Source organism: Eleutherodactylus coqui, chromosome 12, assembly GCF_035609145.1.
Source record: "Eleutherodactylus coqui strain aEleCoq1 chromosome 12, aEleCoq1.hap1, whole genome shotgun sequence".
NCBI lineage: Eukaryota > Metazoa > Chordata > Amphibia > Anura > Eleutherodactylidae > Eleutherodactylus > Eleutherodactylus coqui.
The window spans coordinates 39,786,322-39,807,863 of record NC_089848.1 but is presented as its reverse complement, the minus strand read 5'-3'; the positions used below and the strand labels follow the sequence as shown (position 1 = coordinate 39,807,863).

Here is a 21,542-nt window from a genome sequence, read left to right as displayed (position 1 = left end):
CCCTGCTTGGCTGAGAGCTTTCCCACCAAATTTGTGATTACTTCACCTCTAGCCCTGCTCTGGGTGGTCTTGGTGGTAACAACGTCTGAGTGGCTTAAACCCCTGACCAATGGAACCTTGTTGCTTGGGCAGATGTTCACTTCTGCCCAGCAGCATCTCTGTCATATTACCGCCATTTAAGTTACATGGGATTATAAATCATACTTCAATAAGACATGTAGAGACCAATTTTAAGGCATACATTTTGTACGGTGTTTCCATATTTTTGCCCACCCCTTGCAATTGACAACCAATCGCCCCTCTGTCAGTCACTTCAAATGTCATGCCTAGCTTAAAATATTCATAACCCCCCCCCCCCCCCAAAACAATGTATGAACACCCAAAAGCCCATACATTTTCTGATAGTATGTAGACGAGGAGAAAAAAGAGGGGTGGAGCAAAACCCGTACCGTTGTGTTTGTTGTGAACAATGATACTACATACGTGGTGAAGAGAGTAGAGTGGTGGCTTCAATAGTGGAGGTGCTGCCTGAGCAGATGACGTACCACCTGGACTAAAAAAGGTGCAACACTCCAGGTTAAAGCAAGTAGGAAGTGACCAAATGTTTGGGAAACTTCTCCTTTTTATAGCTTGTATGTTTTAAACACCAGCAGAACTGACGAAGGGGTGATCCCCGAAACGCGTTTTCATAAGCTGATCGTGTACTTTATTAAATAAAAGGAGAAGTTTCCCAAACCTTTGGTCACTTTCTATCTGCTTTAACCTGGAGTGTTGCGCCTTCTCCACTGCCAGTTTTTTAGTTCTATTCTCATTTTCTGATGGTAGACATTCTGCTGATTCTGACATCACATTCTAGAAGTTCATACTAACCGCCTTCATGATAAATGCTCAGGGGTAGGTATGCTTCTTGTGCAGCTAGTTCGGCTGCATAGGAGGGCAGAGGGTGTGGGCACATCTCCGGGATCGCAGTTCTGGCCGAGCCCCTAAGCCAGAAGAACAAAAAGCCCCACTGGCACCACTGTGGCAGCCAGAGCCGCCGTTACCTGTCCCTAACCTCCCCACCGCAACTGAGCTCCACTCCAGCAGCCAGTAATCGGGACGGACATCTTCACTCACACAGATGCTACTGGCTGCCTGAGCAGCCAACTTCCTGTCTGGCCCACTGGGGGGCAGCAGTTGGGCTACTCAGGCAGCCAGGAGCATCGGTGTGAATGAGGAGGACTTTCCTGATTACTGGCTAGAGTGCGACTCAACAGCAGCATGGTGGACTTGTCTTAGACTGTGTGAGGGACTCTAGACTTTCAAGTCACTGTGAAGGGGACACTGGATTGTGTAGGGGCACTGTGGGGACACTACAGCTATGTGGGGGTCAACATTGGCACATTACAACTATGAGGGGGCACTAAAGATATGTAGGATCCCTACAGCAAGGTGTGGGACCCTACAGCTATGTGGAGGCATTGTTAGGACACTACAGTTATGTTGGGACACTATAGCTACATAAGGGGACTGTAGGGGCACTATACCTATGTGGGGGTACATTTGGGACACACAACTAAATGCTGGCACCATTAGGACACTATAGTTATGTGGGGGCACAATAGCTATATTGGGACACTACCTTATTCTTTGCACACGGGTCCTCTGTACTCTGTGTCCTACTCTTCAAATGCTGATTAGATTCCAAAACTATACATATGATATATCAAGACGTCCGAAACACAATGAGGAACCCGTTCCCGTGCTTTAGTTTGCATAAATATGCTAATAGAAAATAACTATAAATTTTTAAAAAAAATTGTTTTTAGCTTTTTACCCCAATAACACTAAAAATAAACAGAAAAGAAAGTCGGTGAAAAAAGATATTAAAAAATTACCCTTTATGTTGCAGAAGCAAAAGCAGCAAAAATAATTCTGGTAGCTGAAGGAAAAATATTAGGGAGGTAAAACCACCACATGGGCAAAATCCCTAAAAAGTGTCAGGTCCTTTAGGGTTAAAAGGAAATGTATAATTTATAGTTTTTCTTTTCAATTCGAACCAGAAACTAAAACATATTCTCTGCTTTTATATTTTGATTGCAGATTCTCCTATTGCATTTTCCAGTCATCTTGCCTGAGCCATAGATGGGCCTTGTGAATAGAGATGAGCGAATGTATCCGTTAAGGGCGATTTTGCAATCGAGCATCGCTATTTTCGAGTACCTGGCTACTCGGGTGAAAAGATTCGGGGGGCGGCGTGGCGGAGCGGGGGATAGCAGTGGGGAACAGGCGGGAGCTCTCTCTCTCTCTGCCCCCCTCCCACTCCCCTCTGCAACCCCCCGCTCACCCCCGGCGCCCCCCAAATCGTTTCACCCCAGTAGTCGGGTACTCGAAAATAGCGATGCTCGATTGTGAAATCGCTCTTAACGAGTACGTTCGCTCACCTCTACTTGTGAACCATTGAACACGTTGGCATGGGGCCTATCACTCTCAGTAATACCCCTGATTATATGTAAATTGTACTGATATTTTATGAACAAAAACAGCATTTTACATATAAATAACTTTATTTATAAAGCCACAGATTATTCTGTAAAGTCTTACCACAATTGTAAAAAGGTGACAATTCTTAGGAAAACAAGCTGAAAACATTGTAATTATTAGAGGAGGAGGGGTACACAAAGCATATGTATATGATATAGGTGTATGATCTGCTTTTAGGGGACTTTGGAGGGATGGCTGTAAGTTCAACTAAATCCAACTAAACTTTAAACCACTTGATATCCGGTTTCTACTGCAGACCAAGAGATAGACCTTGCTTTCACCATGGGTAATGTTTGGTTACAAGTCTTCCGTTTTATTCAAGGCTGTTTATGTTCCGGATGTTAAACGGTATTGAGCGGATCGTCTTCGCTCAGTCATCATCAGATTTCAGAAATTTGCTCATGTCCTGAAAAAAGAGTTTCCTGACAAAATGGATTGACAAGAACCATTCCACTGTTTCGGTAGTCGCCATTGGCTGGAGAGCGTGGTTCTGAGAGATGGTCCTAAGGGGAAGGAAATGGACAGGTCATTATGGAAGAACAGAAATAGCTATGGATAGAAAATATCAATGGACCTCAAGAGATCCTAAAAACAAAAGCAACTCATTGTCTTCTCCAAAAACATGTTTTTAAGCCTCTTGATAAATACCATGATTGAAAAAAAAATGGGTGAGGGTGGAAAGAGGATGAGGATGGTTGGGGATGGCAATATGGCAGCAGACAGTTACAACAAAATGTAACTTTTTATTGTACACATTTTAAATTCTTGCGCTGTATGGAAGGGCACTACAGTTAAGCATCGCAATAAATAGTATCAACCAGGCCTCATGGCCACATGGGGTAACAGTATCTATATACCACAACTTAGAATTTGGCAAGTCTTTTATCATTTAAGACACCTCTAGTCCAGATCACCACTCCCATTTGCGATTGTCTCTCTATCTCCACCTGCAAGACAGCTACTGACTCAATTCGCGAGGGAAATCTTGTAGATATAGGAATATTGGACACAGGCCTCTACTGCTCAGTACTCCTATGGGCTGATGCATGAGCCAGGGTGTTGGTGCCTTTTCAGACCCACCGGCACTAACTCTGTTCTCCCAGCCACTGGGTACTGGTGCATCTTGTCTCCATCGGAACTAGGGGTGGAGACATGGGTTGGGCTGGATCAGTGAAAGGAAATGAGGACGTAACACCCACAGATGTGGATTGGCTGTTGGCGCTATGTTTTGCTTCGTGAAGGTGCTGCTACTCCGACCCCCAGTCTGATAAGCTGGCCCTGGTTGCGGTGGAGAGAAGGTGCTACAATACTGAAAGCCGCTCCTCCGGTCCCTGCTGAGCTAGGGAGTGCCTTGCACCGCTCTGCTGCCTCCTCCGGAAAGCCACTGCTCCAGACCCCGCTCAGCTGGGGAGCGCCGCTGCCTTGCACCGCTCTGCTGCCTCCTCCATGCAGAGAAGGTGTGGGAGCGCTGGCGGCTTGTACGCAAGGCACTGCTCCTACTGTAACAGCCGCTACAACACAGCTTTACATAGATACCCCCAGCTTGCCAGAGCACCAGACTCTCATCTCCCCATGTGCCACTCATGTGGCATACACCACACTAACTGACACAAAATGACTTCTGACGACACTTCTCACGGCACTGAAACTGCTCCACTACTTGACATGCTGGCCACATCACACTTCTCCTCACAGAAGACTCTAGGCAGGTGGCACAATAGTGGCAGCGCCCCTCATATTACAGTAGGAGTTTCTTGTAGAGGGGAATCATCCACTATCTTTAAAGGGTGTGAAGCAAGATGGCACTGAAGATTTGCCCACAAGCAAGGTTAAGAAGACCCTTGGCCATACTCATCTTGAGCTAGCTCTAGCGGGAAAACTCAAAGTATGATACTGCTTTTTGTATCTTGCAGCTGAACTGTGGACCTACTGGAGACAAAGTCGTGGAACCCTACAGGAGGGGACTTAGAATTACTTAGGAGAGACCTTAGTAACGTGTGGGCCAGGCTGTGGGTTAGTTTCCGACCTGCATTCATACATTTTTTGCAGATAAAAGTCTATAAAGTTTATTTGCCAGTCAGCCCCACAAACATGAAGTACGTGAAGCCATCCCATCTAGTACGCTACCTCTGATGTCTCCAGAGAATGGATCTCTCGTGGTAGCTCCACAGCATGCTTGTTGAAATAGTCCATTGTAATTGCATTATTCCAGTAACTTAAATTGTTCTCGGGGTTAGAAGCCTTCTTCTTCCGTCTCATGCAGCACACCGTCAGTAAAACAGCTAGAAATGAAACATAACAGCAAGGTTACAGGCTGCGTATTGCTGAAGGCGACGCATCTGCAAATGAAGTTCATACATGAAGGTTACGGATGGAAATTTTATAGGGAAAAAATGTAAAATCTAGCATTTACTCTGCAGGGTAGAAAAGAATCTCCTGTTAGCCAGCTGGAAACTGTCAACAATCAGCCACTATGTATATTACTAAGGGCGGCCTCAGATGAGCGCACTTGCAGTCACAAAATTTGTGCTCCGAATGTGCAGCGAATAGAACCCATTGAATTAAATGGGTTCCTTCATATGGGACCTATCTTACACAAAAATGAACCCTATTTTTTTAAATAAATAGTGGCACGTTCTCTGAAAGCATAGCCCATTGTTTTCAATGGGGTCAGCAAAGTATCACATGGTGTGCGAGGTGCATCGGAGTGTGATGCGATGCAAGGTTTCCCACTGAAAGCCGCCCCAGAGGATCGCTACTTCCCTGAAGTGATGTAAGGGTGTTTTAAACCCCTTAAGGACCAGGCTGTTTTGTACCTAAAGGACCAGACACTTTTTAGGGATTTTAGCCATGTGGTGCTTTAACTGCCCTATTTTTTTTTCCTTCAGCTACCAAAATTTTTTTTTTCACTAACAGCTGACAACCCAACCTGCTTCTGATTTATTGCAGAAGCAGAGGCTTTAAACCCCCGCCATTTTTTTTACTATCGGCAGGGTTTAAAGCCTAGGACCAAGAGCCGTAAAATTTACAGTTGTTGCAGTCGTGGTGAGGCCTGCACCTTGCCTGCAGGCCAGACCAGGTTTTGGGTGTGCCCTTGCCTCTCCGGGAGCTGAGGGGTGTGGTAGCTGCAGGAGGAAGGTCAGTCAGCACCTGGTGCTGAGTAGCCTGGCTCCTATTTAAACAGGGCCAGCACTATCTCCTGTGCTGGTCAATCACTTCAGTTGCATTTTGGACAGCGACGGAGCAACACAGCTTGGCGGAAGCTCTCCTTGCAAGCTAAGTTCTTTTCTGTTTTGTTTGGTTCTGCTTCGCTTCTATTTTGTGCTAGGGCTCCCTGATAGGGACTTGTTAGTGGCCCAGGCATGCATGCGGGCTCGCACTTGTCAGAGCGATCGGTCCGCCGAGTAGGCAGGGCCACCTCCCGGGTTAGGGGACTATAGGGAGAGTATTCCCCATAGTGTTATCTTTCCTTTGCACAGTTGTGCCTTTGATTTATGTTATTGAGGTTGCATGTCCGGAGGATGCAACAACAGTGCTTGGTCCTTAATGGGTTAACACAAAAGATCTCACATCTGGAGGGACATTGCACATTGGTGGGTGCGATATTGGGCTGAGTTTCATGGTCTGATATTGCACTGGTCCCCGTGAAATTAGCCTTACATGGTCTAATCCATGGTTCTCCCCTAGACTACATTCACATAGATGAATGCAGTATAGAGGTGAGAAACCCAACCTGATTTTGTGCTTGTCAACGTGCGTTTTACCTGCGGATAAAAGGCGTTTTTCATACAAAAATGCCTCACATCATTTCTTTGCAATTCTGATCCTCCGGAGCTTGTTTCACGTGCGTTGGAGAATCGGCAAGTGGTACCCATTGGAAACAATGGGCGATGTATTCCAAGGGACGTAAAAAAATATAACATGCAATGATTTTTTTGCCTCGCAGAATTCCTGACATTTAAGCATTTTTTAACCAAAGCCAGAAGTGGATTCAAATGGAATGGTAAATATAAAGATAAGACTTGAACTTCTTCATCTTGCTGGTTCTACTTATTAGTTTTGGTTAAAAAAAAGTTGCATTAAAGACTGCAGCAGCGTTTTTCCAGCTTCACACAGGTGATAAAGTCGTGCAAGATTTATGCGTTGCGAGATGCACAAATTTTGCCCGAATATGAACCCCATTCTTTTGAATTGGGTCAAACACATAAGCGATCTTTGCCCACATTGCACTGTGATGCAGGAAACAAATTGCGGCATGTGCTGTCTTTTTGCCGGCGGGGGCATCGCACTATGTGCATGCAATGTGATGTCTCCCATTAAAAACAATGGAAGAAACTCTGCATGGAGGCATACAGGTTCTCTATAGTTTCCTGCAACATGTCGGTCTACATTTGCTGTAACTGAGCATCTAGATCGCGCAAATTTATAGACTGTTGAAGTCAGCATCCCAGATGATCCCATATATCTTCTATTGATGATGAATCTGATGACCGGGCCGCCACGGAAGTGTGACAATGTTGTGTAAACACTCCTGTGACCCCCTTGTGTGTGCGGCCGAGCGTTATCCTGCTGCCTCTTGGAAGCCGCCATGAGAGGAACACATGTGGCTGCAGGATGTCCTGAACATATCACTGAGCTGTCATTATCCCTCGTACCACCACTAGGGGTGACCAACTGTCATATGCGATGGCCCCCCAGACCATAACACCAGCAGGGGGCAGTGTAGTGCTCCACAGCAAAGGCAGGATTGAGGCGCTCACCCCGTGGTCTCCAGACAAGAGCATGAATGTTGCCAGTGTCCAAACTAAACCTGAATTTGCTTTGGTTCCACTGAATTTGGTTTCACTCCATAGTGTTCAGTTTCATCTGTCACGACAAACAGCATCAACTGTGGGTGGTTGACGAAGGCAGTTGTTATAATGGGTGCCGTGAGACCAAATGTCCTTTAGCCAAGTACTCAAAAATGGTTCAGACAGACACAGAAGCCTGTATCTAAGGTGCCTCCTGTCTCTGGATGGTGGCAATGAAGCAGATGGAGCTGCTCATGCTTGTTGAATGAACAGACCCTCCTCTCTGCTGGTCTGTTGAGGGCATCCGGAGCCCAGTTGCCTTGTGTGCCTTCACACATCCACTGGTTCCAACACCTCCTAACAGTCTGGTCAGCTGCACCTCTCTACTGGGGGTCTGTAGGGGGCGTCCTGACCTCGGTCACCTTGTGTGCCCTCACACATCCACTGGTCCCAACACCTCCTAACAGACTGGTCAGACGCTCCTCTCTGCTGGTAGTCTATCGGGGGTCCTGAGCCCGGTCACCTTGTGCACCCCCATCCACTGGTCCCAACACCTCCTAACAGTCTGGTCGGACACTCCTCTCTACTGGTGGACTGTCGGGGGGTCCTGAGCTCAATCACCTTGTGTGCCATCATACATCTACTGGTCCCAACACCCCCTAACAGTCTGGTCAGGACGGCTGGTGGGGACAATTCATCAATACGACCAGCCAGCCTCTCACATCCTAGTATTGCGCCCCTCTCAAACTCTGGTAACGGGGTGAAATCTGTTCTCTGCGTCGTAGAGGAGTCTGGTGGTCAACAAACTCTACACAAGCAGAAGAAGAGATCACTACACACAAGGAGCCTCTGAGAGCCTTTTATAGGCCAAGGGGGGAACCACTTTTAGGGCCTGAGGTGACAAGACCGTTCATCTAATCACCACAACTCTCATCATTTACATATCTGTCTGAGATGGAACTGCATGCCAGGTTTTACAGCAAAATGACAACTCCTAGGGGCCGGAGTGTTTTTTGACAATGAGTAACTACAAGGGGTGCTACCTAATTTCTTGATCTTAGAAAGGAGGACAAATATTTACTGTGAAATGCAATGCCCATATGAATACACTATCCATAACCATACATCAAATAAGACATAATGTGCTATTAAGGCACATTGTCCACGGGCAGATTTGATTTGCGGTCACCTGTGCGGAAAATCCGCAATTTAAAGTTCCCATAGGGCAGCATTGGCATCCGCAACTGAATTTAAGCATGCGGATTTGATTTGCAGACCATTTGTTGCCGAAAACATATTGCAGCATGCTCCATTTCAGTGCGGATTCCGTGCGGACGGGCTCAATAGAAGTCAATGGGTGCGGACGATCTGCAGTGCATCCGCAAATACAATTGCGGGTGCACTGCGGATTTCAAGGTTAAAATTAATTAGGGAGGTGGGGAAAAGGCTGAGGGGGGTTGCCAATTTTTTCCCCGCGTGGATGATCCGCAGTACATCTATGTGGAAAAACCATTACATCCGCGATCTCCTGCAAATGGTTTCCGCAGGTCTCCTGCTGCAGAAATCCGCAAGCAGAATCCGATCCACCCGTGGACATGAGGCCTAAGGATGGTGAAGAGAAGAGCACCTAGAAAAACTTCTATTAAGAATATGATTTAGATGGTGAATAATGCAAATTAGTTTTTGAAGAGTATATCCAAGGTTCAGCCAGTCCACGTTTGGCCACCATATCTGATGCAGTAATGGGGCTTTCAGAAAATCAAAAACCATGGACCTTAGATGCAACCTTTTTGGCCAAAAAAAATATTGAAACAAGGGTATTAACCCAATTCTTCTTTGTTAGTTATCATTGGCTGTTTTAATAACTCAGAAGAATCGGGTTAATTCCCTTGTTTCAATATTTTTTGAAATAAGGTCCATGGTCTTTGATCTTCTGAAAGTCCTCTAAAGTCTTATTTCGACCTGACTTGAGTCCGTAGTACCGACGTGTGTGCTGGTCTGTTCTCCGGTCCACTGACCCGAACTCTGAGCATCATACATTTCTATGACCCGCGGTCAGGCCAGATCTGTATTAAGGACGCAAATCATGTCCGAAATACGAGGGGAGTTTTACCGGCCTAATGGTTAGAAATGATACATGGGTGTTAGAGCCACTTTATTAGGGTCCGATCATACACATCCCAGATACTGTAGGCCTGACCTGTATTTATCATTAGTGCTATGGAAGCACAACCTTTCAGTAGTAGCCGGCAGTAGTGCCAACTCTAGGGCAATCTTTTTATCTGCGGGTTTTGCTGACGTTTTCCCAGCCCGCACGCTGTCTGTTTTCTGACATCAGCACAACTAATGAAATGAATGTGCTGCTGTGCGTCTGACTCATAGGATTCTATTATTTACTTCGGCCATTCTTCTACATTTAATCAGGTTGCTATAGTTACTGTACAATGCCCCGTCCTTATTCTATGTTCTTACAGTCATGAATTTTAATACAGCGAAATCATAACGGAGACGCACGGAGCCCGCCGGATGATCTCTGTGCGATACGGTGAGAAAGGCGCATTTATTTGTTTGATACTTACGGAATATTAATGTATGAATACATTGTAAATGGTTCATAACCGATCAAATCTAAGTGAGTTATATTACCATAATATGTATTTCCATATGAAAAAAAGGGAAATAATATTCGCATTTCATACAATCCGCTAGCGAGGGGCCTTTTGTTGCTCTTCACAATAAACAAGAAGTACAAGTTCACTTTTACAAACTCGTTCAGCCATTTTTTGCATGTGCCATTCATTATTCATAACTATATAGCGTTAACGCATGACCCCTGTCCATTGCACCGCGACATTTAAACATTAACCCCTTAGGGAGGTGGCCCTTTCCTCCCTACTTTTAAAAAGTCATAACTCTTTTATTCATCCGTCGATGTAGATGTCTGAGGGCTTGTATTTTTGCGGGACGTCCTGTAGTTTCTAATGGTAACATTTTGGAGTAAAAATGACTTTTTGATCACTTTTTATTAATTTTTTTCTTAGAAACGGGGTGACCAAAAGCGTGCAGTTGTGACTTTGTCTACTCTCTTTCCTGACGACGTTCACCGTGTGGGGTAAATAATGCTTTCCTTTGATAGATCAGATTTTTATGGACAAGGCGATACCATATATGTTTTTTTTTTATAGACATATGGAAAAAGGATTATTTAAAAATTGTTACTACTGTTTTATTTTTTTTTAATAATTAAATAATTAACTTTTTTTAAAATTTTTAAAACTTTTTTTTTAGTCCACATAGGGGACAAGAACTTGCGACGGTTTGATTGCTCTTGTAGTATAATGTAATATCATAGTATTACATTATACTAAGATTTGATAGGCAATATTTAATTATGAATCTAGGGGCTTTCAGAAGGCCCTTGGCTGCCATGGCAACCGAACTGCACCCTATGATCGCATCATGGTGGCCTGTTTGGAACTCTCAAACTCCGATAAGGGCATTTAAATGCTGCAGTCAGAACTGATGACGGAATCGAAAGGGTTTAAGAGCTGAGATCGACAGAAGTGCTGGCTGCAGCCGTTGCCGGCACCCGCATTGTATGGAACATGATCGGCTCCCAATCCCCCTCCATACAAACCCCAAACCTCCATGACGTCATGGGCCATTAAGGGGGTTGTCTCACTCTAAAAGATAATTTTCCGCAGTCCTGGCACTGCTTTTCAGTATGTAAGTCCAGTGCGAGTTATATGTCCATAGTGGCCAATCAGAGGCTGCAGTGTCACCATCCAAACTCCTGGCATCAGCACTCACGTCCTCGGCGCCATGATGCCAGGAGTTTGGATGGTGATGCTGCAGCCTCTGATTGTCCACAGCGGTTAACTGATTGTGGAGTTTATCCCATTGTCTTCAATTGGGAAACTTCGCATTGCACCACAAAAAGAAAAAAACACTCATGCACATGACCACATTCAACAGAATGGGGTTCATGTTCGTGTATCTCGCAACGCACGGATCTCACGTGAGAATCCCACCCGTATGAAGCCGGCCTAAGTGAGAGTGCTGTCCTGCAGAGAGATATGTCCATGGCGTTAGAGATCAGCAATGGTGGAACACAGCAGACCTCTCCATCATACTTCAATTGGTGCCAAATTAAACTATGGACAATTTTGTATTTTAACGTATGGTTTCAGGGGCGCAATTAGGGGTGGTTTTCTAGTACCTCAAAAGTCCCCTCTGGGCAGTTGAGCTTAAAAAAATCCACTGTAACTCTTTCTGCCACCACTAGGAGGAGTTCACTGCATATGAATTTATTACTGAGTTCAATGAGTACTGTAACTATGCCTCTACAGTGAGCTCCCCCTAGTGGCAGCTGCAGGAAGGCAGAATTGAATCATGTTACCCTATGGACATGCCATGGAAACCATTGGATTAAGAGCTTTTTATGAAATAAGAGAGCCTGGAGCTTTAAGAATTCTGGACTGATTTATTAAAGGGAACCTGTGAGCAGTAAGATAGTTTTAAATCTGCACTATAGTGTAAAGGTGCATTCACACAGGCGAGGGAAACATCGGGCCGTGATTGTCACAACCGCATAACGGGACAAAAACACGCCCATCTGTTTAAGCCCTAAATCTGTGGTTGCCGTGTGTAGTTCTAAGAACAGATGTCAAAACTGAATCCTCAATCAATCATAAAGCGTGCTTCAATTTGCAGCTTACAAGAGCGGCTCATTAGTGGACGGTGATTTATGGCGCTGACATTTTCACTCATCATTGAAGCATAAGGTGAACAATTACTAATCAAGTTCCCAAAAATAACCACAACGGGATATGGGAAATTTACATTTTTATGCTGCAATTACTTTGATGGCCACTAGGTGGCAGCGGCGCTATACATTTTATAATATCTTTGTATAAGGTTATATTGTAGCCAAAATGATCACATTTAATAAATGATGTAATTTATATGAGGCTGTTTTCACACCTGCGTTAGGAAGGTTTCACACAGCTGAGAAATTGTACGAGATTTGTGCGTTGTGAGTCACACGAATATTAACCCTATTCTTTTGACTGGGGCCATACACATGAGCGATTCCCCCCCCCCCCCCCCCCCCCATATTGTGGCACGGGAAACATTTTTGGCATGTCTTATCTTTGGGCGGTCCCTCGAAAAGCCTTGCATCGGCCATTGTTTTCAAAGGGGCCGGCACAGCAATGGATGGCGTGCGAGGTGAGTGTGATGCGAGGTTTACCCATTGAAAACAATGGCAAAAACTCTGTGATTCTCTGCCACGTCTAAAAGCCACGGCGGAGGATTGCTACTTCACTAAGTGATGTGAGGCGGTTTTAACACAAAAGCACCTCACATACGTGAGGATATCGCACGTTGGTGAGCGCAATATCAGGCCAAGTTTCATGGCCCGATATCGCACTCGCTCGTGTGATATTAGACTTAGGCCTCGTTCACATGAGCTTTGTTTTGCACGCATCTGTGCTGCGTAAACAGCAGAGCTGCACGGATGTGCAAAAAATGCATCAACAATAGAGATGAGCGAACGTACTTGGTAAGGGCGATTTCGCAATCGAGCACCGCGATTTTCGAGTACTTCACTACTCGGGTGAAAAGTACTCGGGTGCGATGTGGGGCGGGGCGTGACGTGGTGGAGCGGGGGGTAGCAGCATGGAACAGGGGGGAGCCCTCTCTCTCGCCCTCTCCCCCCCACTCCCCGCTGCAACCCCCCGCTCACCCACAGCGCACCCGAGTACTTTTCACCCGAGTAGTGAAGTACTCGAAAATCGCGGTGCTCGATTGCGAAATCGCCCTTACTGAGTACGTTCGCTCATCTCTAATCAACAAAGCTCTGTGCCCATTGCTTTCAACGGGGCCACTGCTGCTGCTGGTGGCCCCATTCAAAGCAATGGGCTGCAGGCACCAACCGCAGTCATTTAAAGCTCTTCCCTGAAAATCATCTCTAGCTTGTGTAAAAATTAAAAATATATATATATTCTCACCTCTCCGGGGCTGTCAGGGCTCCCGCTGCACTGCTCTGAAGCTCTTTCAGCAATCGGGGATTTAAAATCCCCGCCTCCTGAAAGGGCTTTGTCTGATTGGCTGAGTGCTCAGCCAATCACAGGCAGCACTCAGCTGTCATTCAATGAATGGTTGAGTGCTGCCTATGATTGGCTGAGTACTCAGCCAATCAGATCCACCCCTTTCAGGAGGTGGGGATTTTAAATCACTGACTGCTGAAAGAGCTTCATTACAGTGCTGGGGCGGACAAGCGCGAAGACACACCCAGCCCTGCCAGTGCTGGAGAGGTGAGTATATATATTTTTTATGTTTTACACATTTTAGGGATGATTTTCAGGGAAGGGCTTATAGTTGAAGCCCTTCCCTGAAAATCACTGCAGGAGTTGCCGGCAGCCCATTGAAAGCAATGGGAGAACATCGTGCTCCTGTGCCACAGGTGTGACAGGAGATTCTTTAGTCCCTGCGGGGAATATTGATGCCCAGCACGGACCTATGGTGCACGCATGTCCTATCTTTTTGCAGGTGCATAAATTTGCACGCCTGTAAAACACGGACATATGAACACTACATAGAAAAACAATGGTTCTAATAGACGTGTGGTTTTGTGCGCACATACGCAGGCACAAATACAAGCCCGTGCGAACCGATAATCATGGCTGCAGAACGGGACAAAGCGAAACCGCTGATTTCAATTCATCTCAGTGGTGTTGTGTTCACTAGCAGGATTCTCGCCAGTTAATTGAACAGCTGAGAAAAGCTAGGAGCTGCCCCATCTGTCCCGCACGTAGTTTTCACCTATCCTACCCCATTTTTTTTCAAACTCCTGCACTCTGGCGCGGAGTTTGAGCGGCCAGTGAAGAGGAAATTCCCCTCCTTTAGGCGCAACTACGCTTCATGCCAGTGAGCATAGTTGTGCCTACGCTCGTCTGAATCCGCCCAGAGATCGGTGTTTTAAATGCCAGCCTAAGGGCTCATTCACATAAGTGTGAGCGCATTTCGGTCACATAGATACGCTGTGTATTTCGCCTGCTTTAGAGTGTTTTTGTGTGCATAAACATGCGATGTATTTGCGTTCGCAAAAAAAAAAAATCGCAGAGGGACCCATTGATATGCTGTGCAAATATACAGTGAATATGCAGCTTTCCTACATAGTCGCTGCATATTTGCGCTGGTCTATCTACTTTAATGACCTATTGCGGTGTATAATACGCACCAAAATTGGACATGCAGCGTATTTTTTTTACGCAAGCACGTGAAAAAATACGCTCTTGTGAAAGAACCCACTGGGTTCTATTCACTATGTATTACACACACAACAATTGCGAGTGTAATTGCAGCGCAAATCTGTCCGTCTGAACGAGCCCTTGGTATAATTTCCACCGGCACACAATGCGACATACGAGTATACGAGCGCACACGTCTTCATATATTGGATACATCTCGGCTCCTCCGTACGCTGACAAGCTGGCAGCTGGCGCAACATTCTAGTATAATTTATGCCAGATTCTGGTGCAATTTATACATAATCCTGTAGGCCTGGGTGGCCACACCTCCTCTCACAAGCCACACCCTTTTAGGGAGAAAGGGGTAAGGGTGGTGTAAAAACAAGAAAATTTGCAAGGCTGTCAGGCGCGGCCCTTGTGACAAAATATGCAACTTCCCAACACCAGAATTCTGTCGTAGAGTCACCACAAATTTCCTTTATGATTCATATTAATGTCGGTATCTGGATCCAGATCTGTGGCGGTGCGAGAAAATAAAGGGGTAGCACATAAACACATAAGATGAAACAATGTAGGCAGTGATGAGGAAGTGAATGCCTTCTCCTGTATCCATATATGTGCAGGTCTGCGGGTGCGTTCCATGCATCTGGGGTACGACATGGGTAACAGTATAAGATACCTGCAGTGAATGGAAGAGTTTCCGGAATAGTTGATACATTGGAAGTCATCCTTACGCAAACTTCTCGCTCATTGCTGCACATACATCCCCATACGACTAGTGATCTGCTGATGCTGCCCCATATCTGACACAATGTAGTGAACACGTCTACTAAACACAAATAGTCCTTTTTAAATATTCTAACATTATGGTAATCTATGCAAGAGATCTCGCAAAAAAAAAGTGTGAGCTCCAGCATGAAAAACACGTGTGAAGGTGCCAAACTCTCATCTTTAAATAAAAGTCCCGCACTTCATTAACTTGTTCCTTTCTCTGGAAGAACAAGGAGCCTCCTGTGTTCAGACCCAAAGTATCCAGAGGCCATTATTTGTGATGTTGCAGGACAATTCTAAGAGCAGATTCACATGGGTGTATTCATGCACACAACATTTGCGGCCAAAATTTTTTGCCTGTGCAAAGGGTTCACTTTTACTAAGTGCAGCCACTAAGGGTTCACTTTTACTAAGTGGAGCCACCGAGGGCTCACTTTTACTAAGTGGAGCCATCAAAGGTTGACTTTTACTAAGTGGAGCCACCTAGAGTTCACTTTTAGTAATTGGAGCCACAGAGGGTTCACTTTTACTAAGTGGAGCCACAGAGGATTCACTTTTACTAAGTGGAGCCACAGAGGGTTCACTTTTACTAAGTGGAGCCAGAGAGGGTTCACTTTTACTAAGTGGAGCCACCGAGGATTTACTTTTACTAAGTGGAGCCACAGAAGGTTCACTTTTACTAAGTAGAGCCACCGAGGGTTAACTTTTACTAATTGGAGCCACCGACGGTTCACTTTTACTAAGTGGAGCCATAGAGGATTCACTTTTATTGAGTGCAGCTGTAGAGGGTTCACTTTTATTGAGTGGAGCCACATAGGGTTCACTTTTACTAAGTGGAGCCACAGAGGTTTCACTATTAATAAGTGGAGCCACAGAGGGTTCACTTTTACTAAGTGGAGCCACAGAAGGTTCACTTTTACTAAGTGGAGCCATAGAGGGTTCACTTTTACTAACTGGAGCCATAGAGTATTCACTTTAACTAAGTGGAGCCATAGAGGATTCACTTTTACTAAGTGGAACCATAGATAGTTCACTATTACTAAGTGGAGCCACCGAGGGTTCACTATTACTAAGTGGAGCCACTGAGGGTTCACTTTTACTAAGTGGAGCCGCCGAGGGTTCACTTTTACTAAGTGGAGCCGCCGAGGGTTCACTTTTACTAAGTGGAGCCGCCGAGGGTACACTTTTACTAAGTGGAGCCGCCGAGGGTTCACTTTTACTAAGTGGAGCCGCCGAGGGTACACTTTTACTAAGTGGAGCCAGAAAGCGGTCACTTTAACTAAGTGGAGCCACATAGGAACACTTTTACTAAGTGGAGCCCCCGAGGGTTCACTTTTACTAAGTGGAGCCGCCGAAGGTTCACTTTTACTAAGTGGAACCGCCGAGGGTTCACTTTTACTAAGTGGAGCCGCCGAGGGTACACTTTTACTAAGTGCAGCCGCCGAGGGTTCACTTTTACTAAGTGGAGCCGCCGGGGGTTCACTTTTACTAAGTAGAGCCGCCGAGGGTACACTTTTACTAAGTGGAGCCGCCGAGGGTTCACTTTTACTAAGTGGAGCCGCCGAGGGTTCACTTTTACTAAGTGCAGCCGCCGAGGGTTCACTTTTACTAAGTGGAGCCGCCGAGGGTAGACTTTTACTAAGTGGAGCCGCCGAGGGTTCACTTTTACTAAGTGGAGCCGCCGAGGGTTCACTTTTACTAAGTGCAGCCGCCGAGGGTACACTTTTACTAAGTGCAGCCGCCGAGGGTACACTTTTACTAAGTGCAGCCGCCGAGGGTTCACTTTTACTAAGTGGAGCCGCCGAGGGTTCACTTTTACTAAGTGGAGCCGCCGAGGGTACACTTTTACTAAGTGGAGCCGCCGAGGGTTCACTTTTACTAAGTGGAGCCGCCGAGGGTACACTTTTACTAAGTGGAGCCGCCGAGGGTTCACTTTTACTAAGTGGAGCCGCCGAGGGTACACTTTTACTAAGTGGAGCCGCCGAGGGTTCACTTTTACTAAGTGGAACCGCCGAGGGTTCACTTTTACTAAGAGGAGCCGCCGAGGGTTCACTCTTACTAAGTGGAGCCGCCGAGGGTTCACTTTTACTAAGTGGAGCCGCCGAAGGTTCACTTTTACTAAGTGGAGCCGCCGAGGGTTCACTTTTACTAAGTGGAGCCACTGAGGGTTCACTTTTACTAAGTGGAGCCGCCGAGGGTTCACTTTTACTAAGTGGAGCCGCCGAGGGTTCACTTTTACTAAGTGGAGCCGCCGAGGGTACACTTTTACTAAGTGGAGCCGCCGAGGGTTCACTTTTACTAAGTGGAGCCGCCGAGGGTTCACTTTTACTAAGTGGAGCCACTGAGGGTTCACTTTTACTAAGTGGAGCCGCCGAGGGTTCACTTTTACTAAGTGGAGCCGCCGAGGGTTCACTTTTACTAAGTGGAGCCGCCGAGGGTACACTTTTACTAAGTGGAGCCGCCGAGGGTTCACTTTTACTAAGTGGAGCCGCCGAGGGTACACTTTTACTAAGTGGAGCCAGAAAGCGGTCACTTTAACTAAGTGGAGCCACAGAGGAACACTTTTACAAAGTGGAGCCACCGAGGGTTCACTTTTACCAAGTGGAGCCACCGAGGGTTCACTTTTACTAAGTTGAGCCGCCGAGGGTTCACTTTTACTAAGTTGAGCCGCCGAGGGTTCACTTTTACTAAGTTGAGCCGCCGAGGGTTCACTTTTACTAAGTGGAGCCACAGAGGTTTCACTATTAATAAGTGGAGCCACAGAGGCTTCACTTTTACTGAGTGGAGCCACAGAAGGTTCACTTTTACTAAGTGAAGCCATAGAGGGTTCACTTTTACTAACTGGAGCCATAGAGGATTCACTTTTACTAAGTGGAGCCATAGAGGATTCACTTTTACTAAGTGGAGCCATAGATGGTTCACTATTACTAAGTGGAGCCACCGAGGGTTCACTTTTACTAAGTGGAGCCACCGAGGGTTCACTATTACTAAGTGGAGCCACCGAGGGTTCACTATTACTAAGTGGAGCCCCCGAGGGTTCACTTTTACTAAGTGGAGCCGCCGAGGGTTCACTTTTACTAAGTGGAGCCGCCGAGGGTACACTTTTACTAAGTGGAGCCGCCGAGGGTACACTTTTACTAAGTGGAGCCACCGAGGGTTCACTTTTACTAAGTGGAGCCAGAAAGCGGTCACTTTAACTAAGTGGAGCCACATAGGAACACTTTAACTAAGTGGAGCCACATAGGAACACTTTAACTAAGTGGAGCCACCGAGGGTTCACTTTTACTAAGTGGAACCGCCGAGGGTTCACTTTTACTAAGTGGAGCCGCCGAGGGTTCACTTTTACTAAGTGGAGCCACCGAGGGTTCACTTTTACTAAGTGGAGCCAGAAAGCGGTCACTTTAACTAAGTGGAGCCACATAGGAACACTTTAACTAAGTGGAGCCACCGAGGGTTCACTTTTACTAAGTGGAGCCGCCGAGGGTTCACTTTTACTAAGTGGAACCGCCGAGGGTTCACTTTTACTAAGTGGAGCCGCCGAGGGTTCACTTTTACTAAGTGGAGCCGCCGAGGGTTCACTTTTACTAAGTGGAACCGCCGAGGGTTCACTTTTACTAAGTGGAGCCGCCGAGGGTTCACTTTTACTAAGTGGAGCCACCGAGGGTTCACTTTTACTAAGTGGAGCCAGAAAGCGGTCACTTTAACTAAGTGGAGCCACATAGGAACACTTTAACTAAGTGGAGCCACCGAGGGTTCACTTTTACTAAGTGGAGCCGCCGAGGGTTCACTTTTACTAAGTGGAACCGCCGAGGGTTCACTTTTACTAAGTGGAACCGCCGAGGGTTCACTTTTACTAAGTGGAGCCGCCGAGGGTTCACTTTTACTAAGTGGAGCCGCCGAGGGTTCACTTTTACTAGGTGCAGCCGCCGAGGGTACACTTTTACTAAGTGCAGCCGCCGAGGGTTCACTTTTACTAAGTGGAGCCGCCGAGGGTTCACTTTTACTAAGTGGAGCCGCCGAGGGTACACTTTTACTAAGTGGAGCCGCCGAGGGTTTACTTTTACTAAGTGGAGCCGCCGAGGGTTCACTTTTACTAAGTGGAGCCGCCGAGGGTACACTTTTACTTAGTGGAGCCGCCGAGGGTACACTTTTACTAAGTGGAGCCGCCGAGGGTACACTTTTACTAAGTGGAGCCACCGAGGGTTCACTTTTACTAAGTGGAGCCAGAAAGCGGTCACTTTAACTAAGTGGAGCCACATAGGAACACTTTAACTAAGTGGAGCCACCGAGGGTTCACTTTTACTAAGTGGAGCCGCCGAGGGTTCACTTTTACTAAGTGGAACCGCCGAGGGTTCACTTTTACTAAGTGGAGCCGCCGAGGGTTCACTTTTACTAAGTGGAGCCGCCGAGGGTACACTTTTACTAAGTGGAGCCGCCAAGGGTTCACTTTTACTAAGTGGAGCCGCCGAAGGTTCACTTTTACTAAGTGGAGCCGCCGAGGGTTCACTTTTACTAAGTGGAGCCGCCGAGGGTACACTTTTACTAAGTGCAGCCGCCGAGGGTTCACTTTTACTAAGTGGAGCCGCCGAGGGTTCACTTTTACTAAGTGGAGCCGCCGAGGGTACACTTTTACTAAGTGGAGCCGCCGAGGGTTCACTTTTACTAAGTGGAGCCGCCGAGGGTTCACTTTTACTAAGTGGAGCCGCCGAGGGTACACTTTTACTAAGTGGAGCCGCCGAGGGTTCACTTTTACTAAGTGGAGCCGCCGAGGGTTCACTTTTACTAAGTGCAGCCGCCGAGGGTACACTTTTACTAAGTGCAGCCGCCGAGGGTTCACTTTTAGTAAGTGGAGCCACAGAGGAACACTTTTACAAAGTGGAGCCACAGAGGGTTCACTTTTAGTAAGTGGAGCCACAGAGGAACACTTTTACTGAGTGGAGCCACAGAGGAACACTTTTACTGAGTGGAGCCACAGAGGGTTCACTTTTACTAATTGAAGCTACAGAGGGTTCACTTTTAGTAAGTGGAGCCATAGAGGGTTTACTTTTACTAAGTGGAGCCATAGAGAATTCACTCTTACTGAGTGGAGCCACAGAGGGTTCACTTTTACTAATTGAAGCTACAGAGGGTTCACTTTTAGTAAGTGGAGCCATAGAGGGTTCACTTTTACTAAGTGGAGCCATAGAGAATTCACTCTTACTGAGTGGAGCCACCGAGGGTTCACTTTTACTAAGTGGAGCCAGAAAGCGGTCACTTTAACTAAGTGGAGCCACATAGGAACACTTTAACTAAGTGGAGCCACCGAGGGTTCACTTTTACTAAGTGGAGCCGCCGAGGGTACACTTTTACTAAGTGCAGCCGCCGAGGGTTCACTTTTACTAAGTGGAGCCGCCGAGGGTTCACTTTTACTAAGTGGAGCCGCCGAGGGTACACTTTTACTAAGTGGAGCCCCCGAGGGTTCACTTTTACTAAGTGGAGCCGCCGAGGGTTCACTTTTACTAAGTGGAGCCGCCGAGGGTACACTTTTACTAAGTGGAGCCGCCGAGGATACACTTTTACTAAGTGGAGCCGCCGAGGGTACACTTTTACTAAGTGGAGCCACCGAGGGTTCACTTTTACTAAGTGGAGCCAGAAAGCGGTCACTTTAACTAAGTGGAGCCACATAGGAACACTTTAACTAAGTGGAGCCACCGAGGGTTCACTTTTACCAAGTGGAGCCGCCGAGGGTTCACTTTTACTAAGTGGAGCCGCCGAGGGTTCACTTTTACTAAGTGGAGCCGCCGAAGGTTCACTTTTACTAAGTGGAACCGCCGAGGGTTCACTTTTACTAAGTGGAGCCGCCGAGGGTTCACTTTTACTAAGTGGAGCCGCCGAAGGTTCACTTTTACTAAGTGGAACCGCCGAGGGTTCACTTTTACTAAGTGGAGCCGCCGAGGGTACACTTTTACTAAGTGCAGCCGCCGAGGGTTCACTTTTACTAAGTGGAGCCGCCGGGGGTTCACTTTTACTAAGTAGAGCCGCCGAGGGTACACTTTTACTAAGTGGAGCCGCCGAGGGTTCACTTTTACTAAGTGGAGCCGCCGAGGGTTCACTTTTACTAAGTGCAGCCGCCGAGGGTTCACTTTTACTAAGTGGAGCCGCCGAGGGTAGACTTTTACTAAGTGGAGCCGCCGAGGGTTCACTTTTACTAAGTGGAGCCGCCGAG

At 46.7% G+C, this 21,542-nt stretch overlaps 1 protein-coding gene across 1 annotated transcript in view; it reads right to left on the bottom strand.

Annotated features, from left to right (window-relative positions):
• Positions 1–2,563: 2,563 nt before the first annotated feature.
• Positions 2,564–21,542, bottom strand: part of TMEM108 (transmembrane protein 108) — a 213,347-nt gene continuing 194,368 nt past the window's right edge. Inside the window, exons 5-6 of the mRNA XM_066584604.1 lie at positions 4,651–4,805; positions 2,564–3,026 (exon numbers count right to left, since the gene is read on the bottom strand). Of these exons, the coding sequence (XP_066440701.1) occupies positions 2,904–3,026; positions 4,651–4,805 (278 nt within the window). The 3' untranslated portion in view covers positions 2,564–2,903. The remainder of the gene's footprint in view (positions 3,027–4,650; positions 4,806–21,542) is intronic.